This window comes from Crinia signifera, chromosome 7 (assembly GCF_055691185.1).
Source record: "Crinia signifera chromosome 7, ASM5569118v1, whole genome shotgun sequence".
Lineage (NCBI taxonomy): Eukaryota > Metazoa > Chordata > Amphibia > Anura > Myobatrachidae > Crinia > Crinia signifera.
Genome location: NC_139223.1, coordinates 69,534,223 through 69,561,722, shown reverse-complemented (window position 1 = coordinate 69,561,722; position 27,500 = coordinate 69,534,223). Strand labels below are relative to the sequence as shown.

General features: G+C 40.0%; 1 protein-coding gene across 3 annotated transcripts in view; it reads right to left on the bottom strand.

The window, feature by feature from the left end:
* The window catches only part of MYH11 (myosin heavy chain 11), a 96,229-nt gene that overhangs the window by 23,106 nt on the left and 45,623 nt on the right, over nt 1-27,500 (bottom strand). For 2 of the 3 annotated variants that reach the window (XM_083153293.1, XM_083153295.1), the window contains exons 6-26: nt 26,885-26,905; nt 23,893-23,985; nt 21,353-21,416; nt 18,851-18,949; nt 17,479-17,622; nt 13,253-13,348; nt 12,287-12,405; nt 10,505-10,657; nt 9,576-9,749; nt 9,309-9,482; nt 8,152-8,266; nt 7,763-7,956; nt 6,194-6,315; nt 5,376-5,445; nt 5,075-5,235; nt 4,804-4,912; nt 4,044-4,175; nt 3,612-3,818; nt 1,877-2,014; nt 1,666-1,789; nt 368-539 (exon numbers count right to left, since the gene is read on the bottom strand). In XM_083153293.1, the coding sequence (XP_083009419.1) occupies nt 368-539; nt 1,666-1,789; nt 1,877-2,014; nt 3,612-3,818; nt 4,044-4,175; nt 4,804-4,912; nt 5,075-5,235; nt 5,376-5,445; nt 6,194-6,315; nt 7,763-7,956; nt 8,152-8,266; nt 9,309-9,482; nt 9,576-9,749; nt 10,505-10,657; nt 12,287-12,405; nt 13,253-13,348; nt 17,479-17,622; nt 18,851-18,949; nt 21,353-21,416; nt 23,893-23,985; nt 26,885-26,905 (2,681 nt within the window). The remainder of the gene's footprint in view (nt 1-367; nt 540-1,665; nt 1,790-1,876; nt 2,015-3,611; nt 3,819-4,043; nt 4,176-4,803; nt 4,913-5,074; nt 5,236-5,375; nt 5,446-6,193; nt 6,316-7,762; nt 7,957-8,151; nt 8,267-9,308; nt 9,483-9,575; nt 9,750-10,504; nt 10,658-12,286; nt 12,406-13,252; nt 13,349-17,478; nt 17,623-18,850; nt 18,950-21,352; nt 21,417-23,892; nt 23,986-26,884; nt 26,906-27,500) is intronic. The other variant, XM_083153294.1, reaches the window with a different exon arrangement.

Here is a 27,500-nt window from a genome sequence, read left to right as displayed (position 1 = left end):
AGCCACGCCCCTTTCTCGCCGCTTGGCGGCCGGGACATTGAATCCCGAGCGCCGAGCTCAAGTCGAGCAAAGCGAGAACGGGACAGGGGCACAGCTTGCTCGACAGCCGTGCCCCTGACATTGAATAAACCCCTATGACTTACTCAGATGGAATGTATTCTTCAATGTTTTATGTTTTGCAAATGGATCTGCAAATTTTGCAATGGTATTTATTGTTACTTTCTGGGCGGTGACTTTTTGATGATCACAGGCAACTGCTTTTTCTCAGCTTAGTCATGCTGAATCAGGCCCTTAATCCGTTATCCAGCAACCTCCCATCCCTGCATCGGCAACTTTGCTTTGTTGGTAGAAGGCTAGAATTTATCACCTAGCAAGGGCAGCCTGTAGTTCCTCTTCTTTTTTGGCTAGCTGTAGTTTGAGTTCAGCAATCTGTGCTTGCAGATCAGCAATTTGTTCATGAAGGTCACTTGATTCTCCTTCCAGCTTTCTCTTTATCTTATCCAGCTCTTGTCTGCCCTTTTCTTCTTTCTTTAGGCGCACTAGAACAAGGACAGATAGAGGTTGCATATAAATATATGGTTTATTGTACTTCCACATGTTGTCATGCTAATGATTTTGTGTTTTTGGGGTCCTTTAATTGATTTAATTTGATTCAGGAAATAGTTGATTTAGGTCCAAAGCTGCGGAACTGAGCAGCGTGTGCTGTGCAGAGGAGAGAGACCGTGTTGCTGCGGCAGCCTCTGCTCTCTACTCCCACTGCCTGGTCTCTGCAGCGGGGAAGGGGACACAGGACCTGGGTCCCTCCAACAGACCCTGGCCCAGGTAAAAAGTACCCCCCTTCCCTCTCTATGGCACTGAATACCACACAATAAACAGACTCCCTTGAGTGGACACTTAACCCCTGGAGTGGTGGGTTTTCCTAGGGCAGAACAACCTACCAGGGCAGGTTTGTATTGCCCTAGAAATACTCACCACAGAAGGGGCAGCCGGTGCCGGCTTCGGCTGTTTGGGGCCGAATGGAGACTTTTGGGGCCACTTGGGGGGCTCGGGAGCACTCGTGTGTTCGGACGCTCAGCCGTTTATCTGTTTGGACATTCCTATGTTTGGATGCCTGAACACACGAACGGCCGAGCACGGCCAAACCTCCCTGAGCAGCCCTGATCCTCCCCGATCAGCGTCAGGGAGGATCATGATGGGGGCGGTGATAGGGAGGATCGGCAACGGGGGAAGATCAGCAAAAGGGGGGATAGCGTTGCACCAGTGGTTCACCGCTGGAGGAATTATTGACACACCCTTTCTTTAAAGTGGCATGCACAGATATTATTCGGGAGAGCACGCTTCTGCAGCAAAGCTCAGCCCTAGAAATATCTGGCCATATCACTGAAGGGGTTAAAGGCATATAAGGGTCCATTAAATGAAAAACATTTTCACTTTACAAATTTTTGAGAATTGCATAAGCATAAATTGTTGCCTATCCGTTGGACGGGCTTTAAGACTAGTAGAATATATATTAATATTATAATATGAATTTGGGGGTTTCAAATTATAAAAGCAGCACATTAATTTATTCATAATATTGTTATGAATATTTTTATCATAGTTTTTCGATGCTGTATTATTGGTAGTGCAAGTGAAATAAAGCTCTGGAGACTGATGATGTCGTACCTTCCAGTTCTGAAATCATAGATTCGTGTTTATTTTTTAATTTTGTCAAGTTCTTTGCTTTTTCCTCTTCTTCTGCCAGATTAGATGTTAGGTCGCTTACTCTCTCTTCTAGCAACTTTCTCTCCTGTTTTCAAAAAGATTTAGAGATCTATTCTATTACTAGGAAAAAGGAGAAAATGGCTTTCATAATGAATTCTAAATAGGTATGTACCTTAACTAACTTGTTGTTCTGATCATCCATTAAAAGCACATCATCTTCCAACTTTTTTATCTTGGCCTCTGCCGTCACTTTTTCTAGCTGCAGCTTCTGTCTGGCCGCTTCCTCTTCCTCTAACTGCTCCTCCAGGTCCTGGAAGAGAACACATGACATCATGGTACAGAAACAGAGATTTCCTTGCACCATGTCATTTGTTTGCTCATTTGAGGGAAAAATTACAAAAGCATGGAACTTGGTATTTCTTAGTAGTTTTCCCTTACTACTTCTATTATTTAACTTTACAATCAAAAGGAAAACATGTAAATTTGATTTGTTCTTTTTAAACTGCTCCATTCAGTGGCGTAGCTATAGCACCGCAGCCCCCGCGGTCGCAGGGGGGCGCTGTGCATATGGGGGCGCCGGGGGGGCTGCGGTGCTATAGTAATCCCCCCGCCCCCCATCCCCCGCAGGGCAGGCTTACCTGTCCAGTGTCCGCGCGTCCCGGCTCCCCTCCTGGCTTCAATCAATGCTATGGAGACAGACCACGATAAAATGGCAGCCCCATAAAGCAGACTGTTCTCTGAAACTGTCTGCGGAATGGGGGCGGCCATTTTATTGTGGTCCGTCTGCATAGAATTAATTGAAGCCAGGAGGGGAGCCGGGACGCGCGGCGGACAGGTAAGCCTGCAGCAATGGGGGGAGGGGGCATGGGGGGCACGGGCAGCCGGGGGGGGCACGGGCAGCCGGGGGGGGAGAGGGGGGGCGCCCCCCCATTAACGGCGGGGGGGGGGCGCCCCAAACAAAGCTACGCCACTGGCTCCATTGAGACATAGACCCAACTGTGAGTCCTTTAGGCCCCTTTTGCAATAATTTCAATTTACATGTCAGTTGAAATGAATAAACATGGACATTGATTTACACAAGTGTTTATTTGACTAAATGGATTACGGTATCCACCCTGTTTACTGTTAGTACTTTGTAGTTACTGTATCTAGAAATGTTAAATGGTATTTGATTTTATATATTTTGTCTTTTATAATTAATTCCAGTATGCTCTGATAACTGCAGTGAGCTGCTTCTATTAATTTTTAATGTGCTCACTATGCAAATCTCAAATACAAACATGTGACAAGAGCAGAGCATGATGGGAAATACAAATCTCTGTAAGAGATGTGCAAAGTATCCATTAAAACATGCCAACGTCGCTCACATTTGTTATATAAATTCAAATAAATAATGTTGTGTAAAAAAAAGATTATATTTCCTATATAAGGTAAACATTACAGGTCATTATAGTGAATAAAAAGCTCAAACCTATTTTGACAAATTCCTGTGGCACTCAAAAGGGTTAAGATGATCTGGCAAATAATAAAATATAGATCATGGAGTAAGCCTAATATGAAGCTGCAATGGACAACATGGTCAGTTCCTCCTGCCCCCCAGAATTCCATAGCAGGATACTTGGAAGTAAATTTACTATAAAGCAAATTCAAAGCCCCCACGCCTTCATTGGTTTTGCCCAATGGATTTAAAGGGGCAATAATGTATAATACAAATCCAGGCGTGTTTTGTATTGTCCCTTTAAATCCAATAACTGAAACCTACAAAGACATGGCTGCTTTGAAGAGCACTAATAATAATAATAATAATAATGATATTTCACATATCTTTTTAATGTAATTCTAATCATGGATATAGTTTTTTTTAAATTGAACGTGTGTTACCAGGAACATGGCAAATGATTCAATACCTGCATCTGCTGCAACATCTTCTTCTTCTCTCCCTGTAGCTGTTGTCCACGTTCCTCTTCCTCTTCTATCCTGACTTCCATTTCATGGAGGATCTCTTCCAATTCTTGTTTCTTGGCTTGTAACCGTATCCGCAACTCTTCTGCTTCGGCATACAGCTCGGTCTCAGCCTGAAGTTGCTCCTGGAGGAGATTCTTCTCTTCCATCAACTGATTGGACAAAGGATAAACAAAGTGTGAGATTCTCTATAGTAGATTTCTTTATAATTCTTGGCTGGCCTATAAAGATGATAAATAATGAAATCTAAATTGATCTAAAAAAAACAAAAAGTATCGATTGAGCTCTTTTTCAGGATAGGTTATATCAAAACATTTAATGGAATGCAAAGGTGAGTGAGAAGTTAGGGTAATTAACCATCTATTTGCCAAATATACCTGGACATGTTTCATTGAAATTTCCTTCAATTCAAGCTCTGTTTTGTAGAACTTCTCATTGACTCGTTGAAGCTCATCATCCTTAGCCTGCATTTCTTCCTCCTGGCGGGTCACTTGCAACAGCGGCTTCACCTAATGAAAGGTTGATGAGAAGCATGAAAATGTCTTTTCTAAGAAACTGTGTATTGCATGGGATGATATTGCTCTTAATTAATATAATTTATCTAGCCTTTGGGTTACTTTTTCTGAACAAAATATATCCCAGAAAACTGCCTTATTTTTCCATATTTTAAAACAAATATTTCCGGAGACCCAGTGATTCCAGATTACGATTGTGAGCGTATCAGTCAGCATTTAACATCGATACAGTAGATATAACTTAACAGTGTCCAGTCAGATCCACTAGGTTAAGTAGAGTAGGTCCAATATGCCATGTGTGCAACTTGGCCCCTCTCTTTTTAATAAGTCTGATACATGGGGACCAGATTTTCGTGTGTGTTATAGCATAAATATTTTTTTTAGTAAATTAGAACATCACAGGTATCAGGTATGATGATGTGGAACATTTTCCGTCTCACAGTTCTATGCTGGTGGTTATGCCAACATCACTCAGTTTATCTGCCTAGGCATAGACAGATAAACTTGGTTGGTGGTTATGGACTGGTGGTTATGACAAGATCAAACATTTTTGTTTGATCGGCTTTGACCAGCAAATGCTGAGAAGCCTGCCTTTACATCTAATGGAGTATTAGATAATTACTTTAGTGAACAGTCTCCACCATTGCCAGTTTCTCAGCTTCAGATAAGCAGCGCAGTTTCTCTGGATGACTCTCATCGCTGTTAGTTGCTGCTGTTTCTTGGCGAAGGCCCTGTAAGTATAAATAAATAAAAAATTGGAAGCTGTGTACTGTATATACAAATGTGTATGGCTACACAAGTGAGTGGAATGCGTAAATACATAAGTAAGTCATGTTTGCTGTCATTAGCTGTACAACTGGGAACATTGGGTTCAGTATTACATCGATACGTACTTTCTTGCCAGATAACCACGACTTTGAGCTTGGAAAGCAATAATAACATCTGTGATCTTCAAATCCCTTTCTTCTTCCAGATGAGCAAGGACACCTGTCCTGAAGAATATTTTACTTTGACCAACCCTGTACAGATTGGGGTCAAGTTCCAAGGCTTTGATCTAAAAAAACAACCACAGATATATTTTTTTCTCTTGTGTATTGAGGATTGGAACTGAATCAGATATAATGAGCACTTATTGATATACGCATACATATTTACACACAATTTTACCATTGATGTTTGAGAGTTTTTACTTACCATGAGAACACATGCCTGTTTACCATCCATAAAGCCTTTTGGGATTGAACCAGCGGCAAGAATTTCATATCTGTAATGCAGAACCAATTTACGTTAGTCCTGAAACTCCTTAGTATTAAACATTCCTATGTGGGTTTTCTGTAAAGTATGCAGAAATTCTACAAAATTATATTTTAATACTCCATGTACGAGTTCTAGTAAATTATCTGTTATATCTGAAGTCTAGAATAATTGATCCATGTTATCATATGTTTTTAATATTATAATGGTCTGGCAGTGGTGTTGTGTACGGTAGCTACTAAAACATACTACTACATACAGTAACTCAAACCTAAATGTGGCTAGGAGAGCTGGATATTGGGAGACAGGCGATATTTATCGTTAATGATATCACAAGAATATCGTCCAGTGTGTTCAGTCGATACCGTTCAATATTGTTAACGATGCACCTAAATCTGACATTCTCATCAGGGACTGTATATATGGGGGGGGGGGGTTGATATTGGTCCATGTGCATGCTTGTCATATATTGTGCAGCATCCTCTGTATAGTTAACTATAATGGTGGCCGCGGGAATCGCTTCAGTGCGTACCCAGGATTAGACATCTCTGCAAATGTCAGATGTATATAATATACTAAATTATACCTTTGCAAGAGGCATGATCTCAATATTGATCATTTGTTCATATCCTGCGCACATGTTGATAGTCTCGTGTGTTGGTGGTAATAGATGTTGATACCTTTTTATTTTATAGTCTATTACCAAAATTTAAAATGACTTCCCCGTGGGTTTAAAGAAAGTCTGGCTCACTAATTACCTTTGACGGAACTCCTGGAAAACAATTCTGTTAGGGAATCCTTGACGGCAAATTCTTATGCCTTCCAATACACCATTACACCTCAGCTGTTCCAATACCAGATGGGCATCAAGTTTTCCTGACTAAAGAAATTAGAAGAAAATGATACAATTTCATTAAGAATTATTTTTACCCAAACGCTGCACGTATATGTGTTCTAACTAGAGATGTGGAGGTTCGGTTTTATCCAGATTTACTTGATTCTCAAAGCTGGATATTATTGGCTATCCAAAACATGTGACAGTCAATAGCCAATAAGATCCCGCTTTGAGAACCGAGTAAATCTGGGTAAAACCAAACCCCCACATCTCTAGTTCTAACTGCAATACATTTTGGCGCCAACGCAGAACTGAACCAAGGATATTTGCACCTATATTGCGGGCACAGACTAATTGAGTTTATTCGCCTATATGCGGAGTTGCAAGCATCTTTGTGGCCAAATCTCCTCTATTCTTATCATTATTCTTATTCTTATCATATGCACAAATGAGACATCCAGAGCTTTGGTGTCCATTAACACGCCCTCAACAAAATCTCACTAAGCTTAGGCTATATGTAAGTGTCATGTTGTCACCCAGTTCCAGCCCTTCAGCTGCACTGCTCCGATTTAGAGCATGTACAGGATAGTAACACGCAGGATCCATCCACAAAACTCAATTCAGTCGCTCTGCATTTACCTTATTTCATATATCTGACCTACCATCACATGTCCTATGTATAATGTGTATTAGATAGAGATTCTACTCAATCTACATGTTGTAGCACATTAACAGTTTACCTATTACTATGTAAATATGGAGCAAAACAGAAATCTGCACAGCTCTATTTATAACCCCCAGGAACCAATAAGCTACTGTATGCACTATAACATACATTGTGTAGATGAACCTACACGCACAACAATAAACCAATCAGATTCTATCTAGTATCTTCTAGAAGGTGCTAAATTAAATAAAAGTAGATTCTGATTGGTTGCCCATAGTAATAACCCATCTTCAATAGAACCCCCATCTTAGTAAATAAACCAAGTGTTGAAACAGGACACAATGTTGACAGTTTCAAACATTATTGACATATTTTTTTAAATCGTAATATCACATATAAGATAAATAAATAGATGTAGGATTTGACATCTTATGGTTCACCAACTGCTGTGTATCTACAAGTCCCAGCAGCTGTCCCAAGTCCCAAGAGCTGTGGGTAATCTGCATTCTTGCTAAATTTCCCCTTTACCTGGCTTACATTCTTCCTGAACGTTGGATGATAGATAAAAGACATAGGGGTCGATCCTATTAGGTGCGGATGATTCACACTTGCGAATCATCACAGCACTGGGCGCACATTAAAGCGTACTGAATTCTCTTACAAGTGCTCGCACCTCCATAGGGTGCGAAGGGTGCGAGATAGGCTTAATTCAGGTGTCGTTTTCAGCATTTAAACGGCACCTGGAAGGCAACTCGCACCCTTCTGCGCTAATAGGATTGACTCCATAGATTGATTCACAGCTTCAAACATATAAATGGCTTTTACCCGTTTCTCATGATTTGGAATGATACAGCGGACAAAGTTGGGACTTGTGTTCCTCAGCGTCGTCATCAGTTTGGCTAATTGTTCCTTGTACAGTTGGCCCACAGTACGGAACATGCCCTTTTTGGTCTTTGAGGCACTTGGTAGGGAACTTTCAGTCATTTTTGCCATCTGATCTAACCCCACAATACGATCAACTAGAAAAAGCAACGCACACACAGTAAAGATTTAATTCAAATATTGTTTTAGTTTAAAAAACATTTTCATGTGCCTTTACTACATGTAACTATAAGATCAATAGTAAAAACAGTTTTGAACAATCAACCTGTTCCACTTTATATTATAACCCATCCAATCAGGCTACAAACATATAGAAAACAAGCATTTCTTACCATCTTTCCACAGATCTCCAACAAATTTATCTGATGACTGGTTCAGTAAAGCTGTAACGTTGTCATTGAGGGGGTCCATGTTTTTGGTGAGCCAATTCGTGGCATCATAGTCCACCTTTTGGAAACAAGAATATGTTTTACTACTGTAGAATGTTTAAGTCATCTCCTATACATTTTCATTCAGTAAGATTTTACCTAAGGAATTTAATTCAAGTTTGAGTTTGACAGTGGTTTGAAATCACCGTCCATCACCATCAGTTTTGATCTCCAAACAACTGGATTTACTGAGCATTACTGTGAAGGTTGCTCTTTGTAATGGCCAAACCCTTGATTAGTACAATCTGGCAGTGACTGTACTGTAACTATCATTACAGTACAGCATTACATGAAAAAAGTGTTGACATATTGATCCTCAAATGTTGTTTGTATTATTATTATTATTATTAATAATAATAATAATAATAATAATAAAAAAGATAATACATGTTGCATCCACTTATTACATTAATGATCAATAATGTTTACCACATTTAAAAATCACTAATGAGTACAACAATTAACTTAAGAATTCAGTTAAATCAAGAATTGTTGTACCATGTATACAATTCAAAAGAAAAACTGCACGTTCTATACATTTTAAATATGGTACAAAATAATTATATTTTTGATATGTTTTAGATTTTTATTTGGTAGTAATTACCCCTAAAATATTAATTATTTTTTAAACCTGTGCCGGATTTTTTGCCAGTTGAAAAATATACACTTTTTTGGCTGTTTTTAGAGCAAATTAAATTTGCCCTATTCAGTCTCAGCACTAGTGAAAACCATGTGGATTGGCGAATTTTTGAGAAAACCCACATGTTTTAGAAAATTCGCTGCCATTTTTGCAGCAATTTTCACCCATTCCAATTTGACAAAAAAATACTGATTGGCGAATCATTGACATTTTTTTTTGGGGGGGGGGGGGGGAATTCAATATAAAACGGCAATGATTGAATATTCCCCTAATTAGTGAATTGAAACTGCCACAAAAATAGGCATAAATCAGCAGTTTGGACAAACTACCCCTTAATAAATTAATTACTTAGTTTAAAAGTTTTTAAAAATATTTTGAAACTGAAAATATTTATCACAGTCCTAGAATTCAGCTTACACACCTTTCCTGCATAGTGAAGAAGAGTGAAGATGGTTTTATCCTTCAGTTGTTTGGTCTTTTGGAATTTAATGTGGTTTCCTTGTTCCTGGATCAGTTTTTCCACAAAAGAGACATCAGTGGCTTTGGGAAACCAACATTCTTCATCAAGAAGAGCCAATACACCAGGTGGGTTATTCTATGAATAAAGCATTTGCCAGTTATTAACATAATGCATATTTGTAATCTTTTACACTTAAAACTACATTTTACAATTTATGTAATTACTTACAGGCCTTTCAATGAGCTCTATGCAAGGCTGCAGATCCAGGCCAAAGTCAATGAAGTTCCACTCAATGCCCTCTCTTTGGTATTCCTCTTGCTCCAGAATAAACATAGTGTGGTTGAACAGTTGCTGGAGTTTTTCATTGGTGTAGTTGATACACAGCTGCTCAAATGAGTTAACCTATAAATTGATAAAAATAAAGTTACAGCCTTTAAAGGTAAAAATTATATAGTTACATATCACGTGAAATATAATCAAACTGGTTTCAAAATGCCCATCACCAACAGCCAATCCTGGTAAAGTGTTCTTTCTTAGTCCAGTACCCAAGGTATTATACAAGTTTACTATAAAACATCTTCCCCAATTAAAAACTATAAATAACAGTGGGAGATGTATCAAGCCTTTGAGGGAGATAAAGTGGATCAGCTGCTGAAAGTGATCAATCAGTTTCTAATACCGCTTTCACATCACATAGCCAATTTGGACCCAGGGCTGATCCTTTCACACTAATTATACAAAGATGGACCCGGGTTTAACCCTTTTTATAGCTTGAGTCGAAAAGTTGAGTTGTTCGATCTAGGTGATTAGGTTTTGGTGCTAGATCCGGCAGTAACCTGGCTTATTTGTGTGATGTGAAAGGCAAATAACCATCATTTATCTAGCAAAGTCTGAAATGACAGTAGCTGATTATTTGCTTTTGGCAATTGCTCTGCTTTATGTCTCTATAATGGTTGCTACAGCTCCATATATATCCGCTTAGTGATGTGATTACTTGTAATAAGTGCTTATTAATGTAATCTCCTTCATTAGTAATAGGTATGTTATCATTGAATAATCTTGTGTTTAGATAATTACACATATCAAATGTAACCTTACTTACAGATACTAGAAGTATTTCACATAAAGGAGAATGTTAATTCACTATTATTACCTACCTCAAATATCTCAAATCCAGCAATGTCTAGAATACCCAGGAAAGAGGCACCTTGTCGCTTGGTCTTATCAAGAGCTTTGTTCACTCGGTTGAGCAACCACAGGAAAAGACGCTCATAGGTGGCTTTCGCTAAAGCCTCAATGGCAAAGTCTGCCTACACAGGAGAGAGTGGTACGGAAAGAGTGAGACAATCAAAAAAAAATGTTCTGAGAAATGTAAAAGGAACTAATCTATCTATATATTAACTGTATGCATCTATCTATCTATCAGTCTACAAAATAGTATACTGTATTTCTATTCTATTCATGTTATGTAATCATTTCAGGGTAACAATATTCTGTTACAGGTACAAAACCAATGTCTCTACTGTGCCCGCAAAAAGGGAAAAGAGTGGAGAGAGCCCTTGGCTCGTGGCATTGGCTTCATATAATAACCAAGATTTGGTAAGAGGCAATAACTGATCAACAATACCAGACAAATAGAGGATGGAAACTGGATACAAAATACAAAACAGAAGTCAATTAATAATTATATGGATACTTGGTACAAAGCAAGGCAAGAATAGCCTCTGAGAGATTAATAGTTTACAGGTCCGTTTTTAAGGCAGCCAATATTTGGTAGAGTTTGAACAGTCAACAGAGCCTCAGAGTGAAATCTACAGCAAAATTCATGCCTGTAGCATCCACTGAAGGGGATCAGATAGGAGCCACAGATGTAGAGGGAAAAGCACTATAGATGGCTTTGGTTAGAAGATTTCACTGGATGAGGTAGACAGACCTTAAAGAGTTGGTATACATTGTTGTTAGCGTGTATAAAGCCTTAACAAGAGATAAAGTAGAGAGTAATATAGAGTAATAAAATACCAGCCAGCAGCCCCTAACTGTCATGTATGAACTGTGTTGTAGAAATGACAGTTATGAGCTGATTGGCTGGTCCTTTATAACTCTTTATCACTCTCCACTTATCTCTTGTTAAGGCTTAATTAATTTGGCCCAATATCTTTAAAGAGCACGGGAATCAAAGTCCAGGGCCCAAAATTATCCAGGATAGGAGAATGCAGCAAATCCTCATGCAAGACTATAGGCAGGAAGTACCAGGGCCAGATTAACAATGGGGCACATGGAGCTGCAACTCCAGGCCTCCACTTAAAAACAGACCCATCATCATGACAGCATGATGATCACCAGATATACATCGGCTGGCCACATGGTTGGCCATAAATCATATTTATTTTACACATTTATGCAATATTTTTTACTTTTATATATTTAGGTAAACATTGGGGCATATAGTGTATGCATTCTACATGCATACATGGCATTGGCCTCATCTCCTCCATTTCTCATAATAGACCCTTGAATTTTTCCAGGTTCGGGCCCATTAGACCCTTAAACCGGCACTGTGAACTACAGCAGTTTTCTGATGTCTGCAGCAGGCAATAAAATCACCCAGCAGGCACCACTGTTAAATAAATTTTGGGACAATTAAAAGAGTTACAATGTTGAGGGAGCTGTGCACCTGCGACCTCACTTTGACCCCATCATGGCTTCCCAGGGAGGCCACAAAATGTCTATAGCCAAAGCAGGGCACCCCAGTGCAGCTGCAGCCTCAGGGAAGAGGTCAGGTTGCTTGTTGCCCGGTAGTGGGTCCCGGTTGACCAATTCAAAGAATGACAGTATGACCTATTCACAAATGAGTCTGGCCATGCCCTATTTTTGGAGATTATGGGTCAGCATTAGCTAAATCTACAACTGCAAGATGAAAATAATCTATGCAGACTTACTTGTTCTTTTGTTTGAGCTTTCTGCACAAGGTCTCTTCCCACTTTTATACGAGGGGTAAGGATGCATCTTGTAAAATCTGTCACATTGATCCCCATGAGATGACAACATTTCTGAGCAGCTAAAAAACAAGAACCATATCAGGTAGTTAAAAAGGTTATGTATCCACAAAGATGGATTTTAAACTATGGTAAGTACAGGAGATAAGTTTCCAAATGCAAGTGTAATGCTAGGTATACATTGGGCACATCCCCCCCCTCTCCCCCGCGTTCCTTACATGCAGTCGCTGACGATATTTGCATATACTGTACAGATGTGAGGGAGGGTTGTTGATGATGAGATATTGGGCGTACACCCTGGCCGATGTTCAAGGTGTATCATTAATGATATCGGTATCATGCATATTGTTAACGATATATCGCCCAGTGTGTACCCAGCTAGGGTTCCATAATGGCCACAGCTGTTTTGCAGTATTCATTACCATACTAATGTACTAATTACCACACTACAGTGCATCTGTTTGCTATTCGCAAATCTTAATGTCACCTAATAATGGGGCAGATGTATTAAGCCTGGTGAAGAGATAAACTGTAGATAAAGTGGAAGGAGATAACACACCAGCCAATCAGATCCCAACTGTCATATTTCAAACACAGCTGATTGGCTGGTGCGTTAACTCTTTCAAGTTATCTTCACTTTATCTCCAGTTTATCTCTTCTCCAGGCTTAATACATCTGCCCCATTGCCACTATTTGCGGTTATTTTAATTTACTTACTGATATCTTTATATTGGGGGTAAAGGAGGCGAAGCCAATGTGGAGTATAGTATATGAACCTGGTTTTGGCTTTTGTCCTTAAGTGTCAATGCAGTTAGCTTTCACCATAAATAAAATATTGCCTTTAACTTATTCAAAGAAGAACGAAACTAAAAAGAAAAGCCCAGCATGCTGAGAATTATATTACCATACCTGTGTCATCTGGCATAGAGGCCTGGTCGGTATTCCTTTCTCTCTTGAAGACAATGTTACCAAGCTGTAAGACTGATGACACTACCTTCATCATGGCTGCCATGGAGGGAAAAGTTTGTAATCAGTGGCCATCATTAACTATCAGATTCCATCAGTATCGTTCAGGTCTCAGGAATTTACAAATAGACAACAGATTTAATTTACAAATCCCCCCTTTACTTATATAAAACATGTTTTTGCATTTTTCTTCTAAAAATAGGTTAGGCCTTATTAAAAATCATAGGATTAAGATAACTGCTGACCTCTTTATCAACCAATATATATAGTGAGATAAGACCTGCTCTCTGTCAATTTTGAGCTAGTGCAAATATCTAGTGTTTATTATTTTTATTATTTATTTAAAATGGCTGTGTCTTTCTGCAAAGTAAGAAATGGCACTAAAGTGCTCCCATTTCACCCCCTCATATAATTTCAATAGTTTTCCTTCAAAATAATTTTGTGTGAGTCATACTGCTGTGCCTTCGTTGACATTAGGCTAGGCATGTCGAAACTATGGCCCTCCAGCTGTTGTGAAACTATAAGTCCCATCATGCCATGCCACAGTTTTGCTATTAGGGAATGCTAAAACTATGGCAAGGCATGCTGGGATGTGTAGTTTCACAACAGCTGGAGGGCCACAGTTTGGACATTCCTGCCTAAGGCTGATAGTTTGAAATTCAAATCAAGCACTAAACAGTTTATGGTCAGTTGGCAGACTGGAAGATTTATTTAGCTGATAGCTTACCTTGAAGACCCTTGTAGTCATGCCACATGGTGTCCTATGCCCTATGGTCCTGTTGTTACACTACCATATACATGTACATAACAGATGCTACCACAACCTGATTTGGCTTTTTGGGAAACTAAGGATTACTTACTTACAGAGCTCAATATTAACCAAAGTACCATTCCTTTGCCTTTATGGCATAATCCTCCTGACAAGGTGTCATTGGGAAGAAGACGCTGAATACTGAATCACCATCTCAACCACCACAATAAGCTGCAGTCTGCTAAGCCAAAGCTTACTCAGACTGGCTAACAAAACACCTCTGTGTAGAACCGTCTGTCAATGTAGAACGTGTAGAACTGCGTCCATCAATGCAGAACCATGGTCCGGGTCGCCAACCCCTAAACGCCACAGCATGCCAATCATGCTGCGGATGGACTGCTATCAATCTACGCTAACCATTATGTTGTATGTAAACAATTGGATTTGTACGTAAACCATTTGGTTTGTGGAAAATTCAAATGAGGCCTTTTCCTCATAGCCTGTACACGAGATAACAGAAAACTATGCTTAGCACATGTTCGCTGTAAAAAATTGAATAGAGATATATGTGAGGATTAAAAATTCTATAACATCATTGGGATGTGGTATGCGTCCCCGACAGTGGAAAGTCCGACAGTTGTTGCTCCAACATCGGAATCACGACTGTTAGTTGTCTGACGGGGGGTCGAGTGCATCGGATCCCCTTGCCGGATTGATGTGCACACCATGCTGCGCTCGCAATGCTGAGGGCTCGGTGGAACGCTGCACTCTCCGTGGATTCTATTCTCCCTCTATAGAGGTTGTGGACCCCTAGGTGGGAAAATAGCCCCTGTCAGTTGGGATCCCGACTGTCGGGCATTTAGCAGTCGGGATTTTGATGTCGGAGAAACAACCTTTGGAATCCTGACTGTTGGAGTGTCATCCGGCACCCATATCATTGTATCTGTCTCTGGTTCTCTATTGCCAATATTCTTCAACAAAACATTCTGGCTTTCACTTAGGGCTTCTGGTTGTACAAAAGTCCCTTCAGTTAATAAGCCCCTTTTGCTGATTGATTTGCTTATCTGTAGTATACCACATTTTACTGACCAGCACACCAACAGTATAATGACTTCACTGACAGGGAAGGGGTTAATGCCTACAATATTAAAAATGCCAACATTGATGTTAAGGATGAGTGCTTCAAATTCACAAGATTAGTTTAATTGCTGATTTTGGAGACTTCAAAGAGAAATAACTGACTATAATTGCTAGAAATTCTTATGTTAAGCTTAACTCAAAATATTGTATAACCTTAGCAGCAGTTAGCCCTTTCTATGAATTCATACATTCTGCAGTCAGCTTTTATCAGCTGCTGATGAGCTACATTTCCGCTAATGACCAGTTAGTCACTGACTGCTCATAATGAGAATGCATGTTTGCCACATCTAGTGTGCCAATATTGAACTGGCTTATTCTCACCGTAATGCTAGACTATAATGCATACTTGCCTGCTTTTGAAAACTAGTTTCAAGGAGATTGTAAAAAAGCAAATAGGTTTATAGTCCGGAGTGGGCCTATATAGACTCCTCCGGGCTACAGTACTTGGCGCTTGGTAGTATGATCTATTAGTTAATTAATTATATATAATTCAGCTGCAGCAGACACCTTAGTGAGTTTGCCTAAACTCACATTAAAACAATACAAGAGAACCACTAGGAGAGAGGAAAAGGTGGATTGCGCTGCTGAGTATAATTATATTAATTACAACACTTTGAATAATAATAATATCCCAATATTGGCTGGAATAAATTGAATGACAGGACACACTGAAATATAAACAGTGTGTCCTGTCATTCAATTTATTCCAGCCAATATTGGGATATTATTATTATTATTCAAACTGTTGTAATTAATTATAATTATACTCAGCAGTGCAATCCACCTTTTCCTTTCTCCTAGTGGTTCTCTTGTATTGTCAAGGAGATTGTAGTTGGTAATAGAATTTTGCACAGAGCCCCATTGAGGGGGCGTGTCATGCTCTAACCAAAGGGCGTGTCTAGTTCCATAGTTCCATATAAGGAGAGATTGTGAAAAGAGATTGTGAACATGGCACCTAGAAGTGTGGGTGTGCACTGCTACATCTGAGAGGAATCTTTTACAATTACTTTTATCCAAATGTAGATGAGCCCCAAAGCAGTTAGTAAGATCTAATATAATTCATAAAGTGCTGGTAAATGCTGATGATGATTCAATGTAATGTATCTATCTCTCATTCCTTTTTCCCCCATAAATGTAACAGTGTAATGTGGGCTAGGAGAAATGAGGGAGATTGCTAGACTAATGAGGGAGAGAGGGAGATTGCTGCTATGTCAGGGAGTCTCCTGGTTCACAAGAAAGCCATATATCTATATATATGTGTGTGTGTGTGTGTGTGTGTAGAGAGTGCCCCAATCCGCGCTCTGTAAGTAGCAGCACCTCTGAGGGATTCCCTGTTAGATGGAGCCAAAGTTTAGAAATGGAAAGAAAGATGGTTTCAGAGGGCACAACTGTATATATCAAATATTTAATAAATAATAAAAAAAATTGCCCTTTGGGCACCACAGTTTATAAACAATAAAATTCAGCAATGGATCTGTACAAGGTTCTTTTTAGCAGTCTGACGGTTACAATCACAGAATAAGTGTACAAGGCCCAGTGCATGTTGTCATATCCATGACTTCATCAGGGGCAGAAAAACTGCCATTTAGTTGAGAATTTTTACACCATTAGTTGTCAGGGGGGTGTGGGTCAACGCAACAATTAAGAGAAGTCTAATTGTAGGTCAGCACAACAATTAAGAGACGATCATATGTAGGAATATCCAAATTAATTGGAGAAAATCCACCAAAGTTGGTTCCTCAAAAACAAACTTTTGCTACTAGATTCAAAGGAGTGGACACTTGGTGACCTTATTCAGTATCAGCAACCAAATAATGGCTCAGTAGTAAGTGTGTGCACTGCTGGGATCCTAAAGATGGAATCTACGGTGATTGCAACCGAATTACAATTTATTCAATGTTTTATATATACAGTTGTTTATATATGTCAACTCTCAGCGCCCTCTGAAACCATACATATATGGCTAACTGCTCCTCAACTCTATGAGGTGAAGTACAACTCACCACTAGAGGCCACTAGACACGACAGACCACATGACTCCTTTGTGTGCTAAAAGGTGTTATATCAGAAAGTGAATGTAATGTTTGCAAGGACTTGCTGGATATGGAGAGAGGGAGCTGTAAAGACAGATATTGGAGGTAGGAGCAGATAGGGACTGGGTTGCGGTGGAGAGCTTGTGGGCTAAAACTGTCACAGCTCAAAGTGAACATACTTTGCAGAAGACGTCATTTTGATGGGTTTTAAACAAGTAGATTAACACATGAGGTCAATATCTTACCTAACTGTTCCTCTTCATTGAAACCCATAATCTCCATGGCTTCCAGAGTCTCCTGAAACATGTCCCCATCATCCTGGGAAGGGACGGGCACGTAGCCATGGGAGAAAAATGTGTAATTTCCAAAACCTTCAAGTAGTAGTTGCTCTAAAAACAGAAACAGAGCACAGTATATAGTACAACTATTGTCTTTAGGTCCTGCTTCACAATACAATCACACATAAGGTTATTTTATTAAGTGGAACGGGATATATCTAGGCCACCGGAATGCAGGGTTAAATCCCCAGTGGGCTCAACTCTCTCCTCTGATGTCAGGCTCCAGATTGTGCACCTACATTTTTCATTCTATTTGAGCAGTGGTTCCCAACCGTAGTCCTGAAGTACCCCCAACAGTTTCCAGGTCACCCTGCTGATGCACAGGTGCACTCATTACTCACTGACACATTTAAAAAAAATCCTCAGGTGGAGCTAATTATTTCACTTGTGATTCTGTGAGGAGATCTGGAAAACGTGAACCATTGGGGGTATGTGAGGACCAAGGTTGGGAACCACTGCATTAGAGGATCATCAAGAGCAGGAACATGAAAGAACACGGAGGCTTGGTTTTTCCTATACAAGCTTCCATCAAGCGTTGCCCACCCATGAATCAAAATGACCATTTGGGTTAATAGATCTAATGTTTTCCTATGTGAAAATTACATTTAAAATATAGTATATTTTAAGCTAAGAATGTAGTTGTAACCAACACTTACGGTAAGTTATTCCAGTGGTAGCAAGTTAACTTTTTATGGTGGCATGTATTGTGCTTTATTATTATACATATGTTACATTATACTGCATTTCCAGGACTAGATATAGTCTTTGAACTATCAGTATTTACTATATATATTTATAAAGGAGTCCCTCCCACATCATAATTGCCCTTCAAACCCCAGTCTGTGGATGGCTAAAACCATAATTTCATTGTGCCCTACTCTTAACAATGTGCCCTATTTTTATATTGTGGACATTGTGAGCATGCACACATGTATTTGCATAGTATATTTAGTTGCAGGGCCATTGAGAGCTGAAGAGGGCCTGGGTACAGGGGATGTACCCCTATCAGGGAGGTGTGGCCATGCCTCTTCTGGAAGAATTTTTTAAACTACTATGCAATGTATGGGATTTATATTTGTATTTGGTTGTGATTGCTATGAAGCCATTTTGGCACTCCACTTTGCTGTGTTCATCTCCTGCAACCAGGTAGTGATGGTAGTACATCTTGTCACTCATTGGTCCATTGAATATATGATGCTTTTTATATCTTGCACAAATCAGATACTATATTGATGTTCAGCTATAAATGTGCAATAAAACACCAACTGTCCTCACTTACCCTTCCAAGCAGGCTTAGAACCTTGGAGCATATAGTAGAAGATGTGGAAGGTCCTCTCGTCCCTTGCTTGCCGGATAGCTCGAGATTTTTCAAGCAAATCTAAATTATTATTAAAGAGCCAAACTGGGATAGACAACCAAGATCATATGATTTCATAGATAATATTAACTACATGTCCAATTAGACATTAATATATGGTATACATTATTAATTAGGTTTTGCACAACATTATATCTAATTAAAAATTATATTGGTAATTCTTCCTGAGTAAGTTCCATAATTCAGTTGTAAACATGAAAAATTCCCTCTATGTGCCTAATTCAGGCCCTAACAGAAGGGGCCCCGTTCCGATGATAGGGGGTCTGCGCATGCTAGCAAGGGGATGAGGGCGGCATTGGCGGAAGGGGGCGGGTTTTCGGCAGTGAATACAGACTAGCAAAGAGGTCTGCATCATATTGGCTCTACCCTCTCCCCATTGACCTGCGAATAATGGAAGAGGTTAGTAATATCATGGCCAGCCTCTTTCCTATGTCAAGGGGTTTATGTCTACTAAGAAACCCCCTACCTCATCCGCGTGTACACATAGTGGTTCTTTACATATATAAAATCTGAAGAGATTAATAGGATATACACTTAATTAAGGGGGTGATTCAGCAATGATCGTACATGCTAAACTGCTCGCAGCAGCCTAGCAAATGCAATCCTTAGCAATGCAAATGCATGAGGAGGTGTATACCACCTCCTGCATGCATTTGCGAGCACAGTTCAAGATGAACATTGCAACCATCAGTCGTGATGTCCCCCTGTGACTGCAACCTGCTGTAAGTCATACTTTACTCAGACTGCCTGTCCCAGTGAGGCTTGTGGGGCCAAGGAAACTGCGCCTTGCGGTTCAGTTCTTGCCATGGCCGCACATGAAAAACAGTGACAACACCCCCCCTCCATTTCCAGAAATGCCAACGACCCCTGCCCCGCCCCATTCACTCCCCACAAACGCCTGATTGTTAGAATTTTTGCTATGCGATTGCAGTTCCCAATAAGCACAGATTCCCGACCATCAGGATCCATAGTAAATGTGATCCATAGTGAATTAGGCCTAAGTTTGCTGTATAATTTAAACTTAAGGTTATTCCAGATTCTATTATTTTTAAGGTTATTCGTGGTCTAAAATGTTGCATCACACAATGAGCATAGAGGTGCACATCTTCATACTTTGGAGTTACTTAGTAACCTTCAAAAACCGATAGTGCACCACCAAAAATATTTAGGAGGAGCACTAGGGAAACCTGCAGACCTCACATTGTAGTCCTACTACCCACAAATTCCGTACCTTTCAGATGGATACTGTTTTGGTCAATTCAAAGTATAGGATAATTATCTGGTAGATAATAAATTCTCAGTCCTTGTACTGTTCCGCCAAATGAGGTGCACTGTACTCCAAATATCTATACTCTGCCTAACTGCATCTCTCTGCCTATGTAAACCTATGCAATGTGGCCCTCCTGCTTTGATAACTTCTGCAGAAATATAGAGGTGAATGGAGCTCAAGTCTCTCTTGTCTTTCGACAACACCAAGGGTCTCAGATATAAATTATTTTATTCTCTAATCATTTTTGTTACCTGTTCTGTTTTGTCAAAAGCTATTGAAATCCAGTTGTTAAAATGGCCTTGGGGTAGGGACAGACTGGGGCTCTAAAACAGCCCTGGCACTATCCTCTGTACTGCATAACAAGAGGGCATGGTCATATTTAAAGGGGGCATGCCACAGTTCATAAAGGCCAGGCATTAGAGCATGCCCCCATCTCTCTGTGTGTTGAGCAACCAAGTAGACAACTGTAAGGTGGAGCTACTCATCCAGCCCGTCTCTTTCTCTGCCATGCACCCCAGCAGAGCAGCTTGGCCAGGCCGGACTTGCGCAACAGGCCATCGGCCCTTCTGGCATTTGCAGTTGGTCAGGATAGCACCCCCGCTACATACAAATAAGAATAGCGGTACAAGCCCGGTAATACAGGGCGGAAAACAGAATTAATTGAGTGCAGAATCCAAAAACCCCCCTGTCCATTTGCCAGAATTGCCCTGGGATGGGTGATCAGGAGATGGTTAACAACAAAATATCAACCAAGTCAAACACTATTTAATATAAAAAGTGTTTTCAGTTAAGTACTGTATTATAGGTTTCCTTTTGCCCAAAGATGTCAATAGTAGGACTAGGAAAGCGTTAATACATCAGATGTGTTGTTTGTTTATAAGACTATTTATTTCACAACAAATGGATAAACTATGTTCTCTCCTGAATTGAAATGTCAGGACATCATCATTTACTGCAATGTGGATATTAAGAAACTGAGAATTTAGTGTCTCTATAAACAGTGTCCACATTTCCGCATGTTTAGATTTCTCTCTCCTGTGGATATTTGCCTTACTTAGACATACAGAGCCTATCTGTTTATCTAACTGGCTGCCTAGGCTTGCCAGCATTCCATAGCAGGCAGAAAAGGATACAAGTTTCGATGTTTGCTCCCACAATGTAGCCGGTAACGTCAAAGTTTATACGAATAAATTTACCCTAGACAAATAAGAGAATTAGAATGAATGGTCATAAGAATCAATTTATCTAAATGCCGAAAACAAAACATTTAATATAGAAAAGTCATAATTACAGTCTGACACCTTAATACAAATCTGAAACAAAAGGTTATGTAGAAAGCAGACAAATTGGGCCCTCAGGAAAATATGTTCAGTTACGAGTGCCTATTGTGCGCCACAACGATTTTTTGACACTATCATTGGCAGTTAGCATCCAATCAGCTTCTGTATTTTTTTCAATAGTTGAGTGTGGAATAGGCTATTTTTTTTCAAGAAACAGGAGAATTTGAGCCACATGAAGAATTTTTGAAACTTTGGTAATCTCATAATCTTTTGTACTATAATCGTAAAACTGTGCACATGCAGGGCCTATTTTACACATGAGCAGGAAGGGTCCTGCTATTGCAGCACAGTATAGTTTGTGGGGAGGGATGGGGGCAGAAATGGCCAGCATTTGGGAAAAATTGGGTGTGTTGTGAAGCCAAGTACTGTTTCTGCAATGCAGTTTTACTTGGCATCGCAAGGCCTAATGTGACTTCAAGCCTGCATAAGGTCAGACTTACTCAGGCTACAGTCGCAGATGAACATCATGACCTTTGGTTGTGATGTTCTTCCTAAAATGTGATTGCATTGCAGTTTTAGCAAGTGCAAATGCAGCAAGAGTTAGACTTATGCTGCAGTCGCAGAGGGACATCACGACTGATGGTTGCAATGTTCCTCTTAAACTGCGCTCGCAAATGCAGGCAGGAGGTGGTTTACACCGCCTCCTGCATTTGCATTGCTAAGGATCATATATGATAAGGTGCTGCAAGCAGCTTAGCATATGCAATCCAACCTAATTAAAGGCCTAATGCTGGCCACACATCAGACCAACTTTCCTCCAACCTCCCAACTAGTTGCTTGGATGGAATAAAAATATGGTAATGGATAGGAGCAAAGGACAATCAGAAATGTGCTCACAAACCCAGGAAAATGGACAAAAACATTCAGTAAAATTGTTTAAATCAAACAGGTTCAACTACAGTACCGCGTCCGAGCGACAGTTTTTGTCCTTTTCCAGATTTTGGGAGCAAATTTATGAAGTAAACATTACATTTGCTCACATCCAGTACCATAATTTTATTCCTTCCAAGCAACTAGTTGGATGGTTGGAGGAAAGTTGGTCTGATGTGTGGCCAGCATTAGTGTGTTACACTTCTGAATATGGAGCATCGAAGACAATGGAGCAATGAGGGGAATTAAATGGGTACTGAGTTCCCTGTTCTGAGATTATATGGTAGTCTGGGCTGCCAAGCAGCCACAAGTCACACCCCCAAGACAATATCATAACTTCCAACTGTCCTGATTTTCAAGGGACTGTCCCAACTTTTCCAGGACTGTCTCCCTGCGGACAGCAGTGTCCCATGGTTAGAGTCCCCCTGCCACTTGCTGCTTTGCTTAGCAGAGCAGCAGTGAATAGACACTGTATGCATGTGCACATGGTCTATTCACTAGACACACTGGAGACAGAGGGACTGGGGGATTGGCCAGCATCTCACATTGCATTGGCCATGCCCCCATATTAATGAAAAAACACTCCCCCTTCTGGTGAGGCCACTCCCCTGTTTTGGGCGTACAGCAACAGTTCCTCTCTGCATTATCAAACATGTTGGTAACTGTGCAATATGATGATACCCACAGTGGGTGGCACAACGGCTCAGTCTCCTTATGTAGATAAGGTATATGGACCAGTGATAGAGGGTAAACTGGAGGACCCGGGACCCTTTTCGCAGTGAAAGTAGTCTGAGGGCCATACCACTCATGAGACGGAAGTAGATATATTAAACCTTGAGAGTGACAAAGTTGAGAAGCTGCCCCAGCAACCAATCAGCTTCTAGTTTGGTCACCAGCCCATTACTGCAAGTAGCATGTGATTGATAGCATGAGGTGGTTAAAGTATCGTAGAAAGGTGGAAAGTAATTTCTAGTGTCAGATTTCATGCTCCCTCCTGCAGCACTAGATAGCTGCTTCTCATTGGCTGATTGAAGCCTCTGGAGCTCAATTCAGTGACCTCTTCATAGATTTGTGATCACACATACAGTATTACCTGATTTGCTCGCATATACTGAAAATATTTGCTATGCTACTTTCTTTCATATGGAACTTGAAAAGGAACATTGTATCTGCTGTATTATACAGGGGATTTTTTTATTAGTAATAAAAGAAGAATATGCAATGAGATTTTAGCTGACAGACTTTTATGCAGCTCCACTATGAACTGCTTGGGTGTCAGTGTATCTGAGTGTTTTTATGTGTGACGTGACCACTAATGCAAAGTTGGCAGCATGGTACATAATGGTACGTAAATCATCTTCATAACAAAAAAAATGACATCACCTAGCAATGGGGGACATTTCTGGGTTGCTTTTCTTGCTGTATTTCAGTTAGCCTATTCAGAACTTATGTTTGATACTTACGAATCTTGAGGAGTTGTCATTTTTCACGGTTTTGGCGTTACCGAATGCTTCAAGGATTGGATTGGCCTGAAGAAGCTGTTTTTCCAGCTCTCCCTGGAATTCACATCAACCAATATTATTAATAGAAATGATAAGTATTTATTCCTTACTTTAACATAGACTAAGGTCAGCATGATTGGATGGACCTATCAGATATGTATCGATGTTCAAAGGTCAGTTACTCCTTTGAATGAGCATCTTAATGTGCTGGTTCGATGAATTACATTTAGCTCTCTCCTGCAGCATGAAGTTAGAAGCAGCAGCTATTATGCAGTACTGTAATGTTCACAGATCAAAGGCCCAGCACAGCACCTGCTAAGTATCATTACTGAGATGTCCCTGATTGGTCTTGGCACAGAACCAAAGGTGAATGATTGGTATTCTTGGCAAAAGGTAATATCACAGAAGAAGCTCCAATGATCGCCGAGACTACTTGCTTACTAGCCATATGACCTCTGCATAGCATTGGGCCAAGTTATAAAGTAATGCACAGCACAAAGTTGTAAAGCAGCAATGATCCCAGCTTAGCCCTGTTATTGCCTGAATGCATCTACTGCATTCCACATTACAGGCAAACAATAACATTGATCCTGCAAATGAAAGAAATCTTTGTTTTTTAAAGTTATCATGGAGTTTTCATGCAGAGGAACACTCGGGATGGTTCTGATCATATAGCATTGCATGCCATGCATGTGCAGGACAGAAGTCATCAATTCAGAGATGTAGCTCGTGTTTCACAGTAACTGAAATTAATGTTTTATTTTATTTTTTACTGTTGGTATTTTTTTTAAAATGTATGTAACTATCAGAGAGCGTGGGCCGGCTTCTGAGTCACATGCAGAGTCCACGCAGCAACGTCTATTGGCGGTCACACATCTGCGACTTTATTCAAATGCCACTACAAAGTCAATGTGTCAGGTCTGAGGTGCCCACTTCTGGCGCCTTTTCACACTGCGATACCGATTGGTGCATCCTTATATAACACCATTGGACCAACCACCGAAACTTGCACCCAGCCTTATGGTAGCTGCAGTTCCTCCACCTAACCAGGGGTAAATTAAAACTAAAATGGGATGTTGCCCATAGCAACCAATCATATTTTATCTTCAAGAAGATGCTAAATAGATAAGGGGTATAATATGATTGGTTGCTATGGGCAACATCACATCTTTCATAGAACTGCCATCTTAGTGAATTTACCACATGCTCTTTGGATTTTTAAGATATTGGCCCTTATTCTGGTTCACTCCTGGCAAATTCCTTCTGAGATGGACAAAACCATGTGCACTGCAGGTGGGGTAGATGTTACTTGTGCAGAGAGAATTAGATTTGGGTGGGGTTTTACTTCAAAGTGAGATCTATATTGCAGTGTAAAAATAAAGCAGTCAGTATTTTCCCTGCACAGAAACAAAATAACTCACTCAAATCTAACTCTCTCTGCACATGTTACATCTGCCCCCCCTGCAGTGCACATGGTTTTGTCCATCTAAGAAGGAATTTGCCAGACGGAGTGAACCAGATTAACCCCCATTGTTACTGCTGTAATTATAGTGGTGTGTCTCAGTAATGTATGATATTTTATATCCTGCACATAATTAATTATAAAAGGCACACGTATGTGTCTGCACATACGTGAAATTTAACTATGTTAGTTGAAATGCCAACTAACATAGTTAGTTGGCATTTCATTTGTGTCACCACTTGAATGTGTCCAAGCAGATTAAAGTGTATATGTTGCCTAATGACAATGGAGGCAGCCATTTTGCAGTATGAATGTTTCTCTTAATTTGCCACAATAATGTAATTGCTTCCTAATGAAATTATGATTTGTTCAGCTCACAAACTGCCTTTCTCCAATGCATGTGACTGGTGCATGTTACATCCTTAGCATACAGCATGTTCTGTTCTCCTTAGTCAAAACCCTTTTTGTCTGTTTTTGATTTTCCTGTCTTAGACACCATTGCTGTAAACTCAGTAACGTAGAAGCTGTAACCCACAGATGCTACTTTGACCTGATGGTATGTGATGTTTTAATATAAGGCAACCCATCCGTAGCCCATGCCAAGAATAAGAGTATTGCAGGTGATTTCCATTCAACTAGAAGTTGAGCAGATTCAGAAAACTGTGCGCGATATTCACATTATCTGCGAAAACATACAACCTAAAATTCGGCTTTTAACCATTCCCAAAGCATTGATGGAGAAGTTAAAGCTTAAAAATCGACTTACAATATGCAAATTGAATTTCCCAGAAGCCTGTTCTTCTAATGAGATCAAATTATCTATAGGTTTCTCAAAAATGATTGGCATTTACTTATCAGCGTGTTATGTACATGTTAATACTTAAAAGCAACCAATATTAATCAACAGCAAGCCAGAAAACATGCAGTCATGCAGAGCTCATCTTAGCATCAGTAGAGAACATGCAATCCCACTACGATTTCACAGCAGGTCCTTAAAAGTTCAACCTCATTTGCGCTCATTATGAACCAGTTTGCCAGGTTTCCAAATTCAGGCTGTTGACTCTTTCAGGATTGTCGGAAAATGTCTACCAATCGTTATACATAGAGAACAGTATGAGCTCGACTATAGACCAATGATTGTCAACCGATTTTAGCTGGGAGTGCAGAATATGCAAATACACCGTCCATGGTGTATATTTAGGATTGCACAGTCCTAATTACATTGATATTTACATTTGTTCTTTATTTTTGAAATTAGCAGGTCAACTTTTTGCTTCCGATTGTTAGAAAGATCCAATCATCTGGTTGACAACCAAAGATCCACTTTTGTCAGATCTCATTCATTTCACACCAGTATGTGTCAAACACAAGTGCTATTGTTGCATTATTATATCATTATATCACCACCACGTCTACTACCAATGTGCAACAATAGCATGCAAAGGTCCACTCAGTGCTATAACACACACACTGCACAATCTAATTACTCACGTAAGCAAAAGATGGGCCTTGCTGTAGTTGAATAATGCGGTAAAACAAATGTCAGAATAATACAAAATACATTCTGTCCCCAGTTTATTAGACTTTTTTAACAGAGAAGCTCCATGAATCAATGACTTAAAAACAGGTATTATTATACTACAGTTCTTATCGTGGTCAGAAGAGGAGGCAGCGGTGGAAATGATGGGGATATTTATACATCAGCTAGGCAGTAATACACTATTAGATATAGCTGATGATAAAATAATCTGGTTGGAAGGAACATGCTCATATTAAGCTTTATATGTCCTCATTCTTATTTAAATTAGGACAATGTCAGTCCCGGTTAATATGTGGCTTACCAGTAGTTTTGGTACTATAAATCTCAGCATACCCTATTAAACTATGAACGGTGGCATTTAAGCAGCTAAGGTAAGTAAGGGCTATGACCAGTGGCGGTTCCAGAGGAGCACAGTTCAAAATTCAAATGGTGAGCCACACCCACTGCCAGTGAGTCAGTTTGGAATGGCAGTGGGTGTGGCTCCCCTATTTGAAGTTTTGAACTTTGCTGCAGCACCACCTCTGGAGCCGCCACTGGCTATAACTTGATTACAGGATTATTACTATC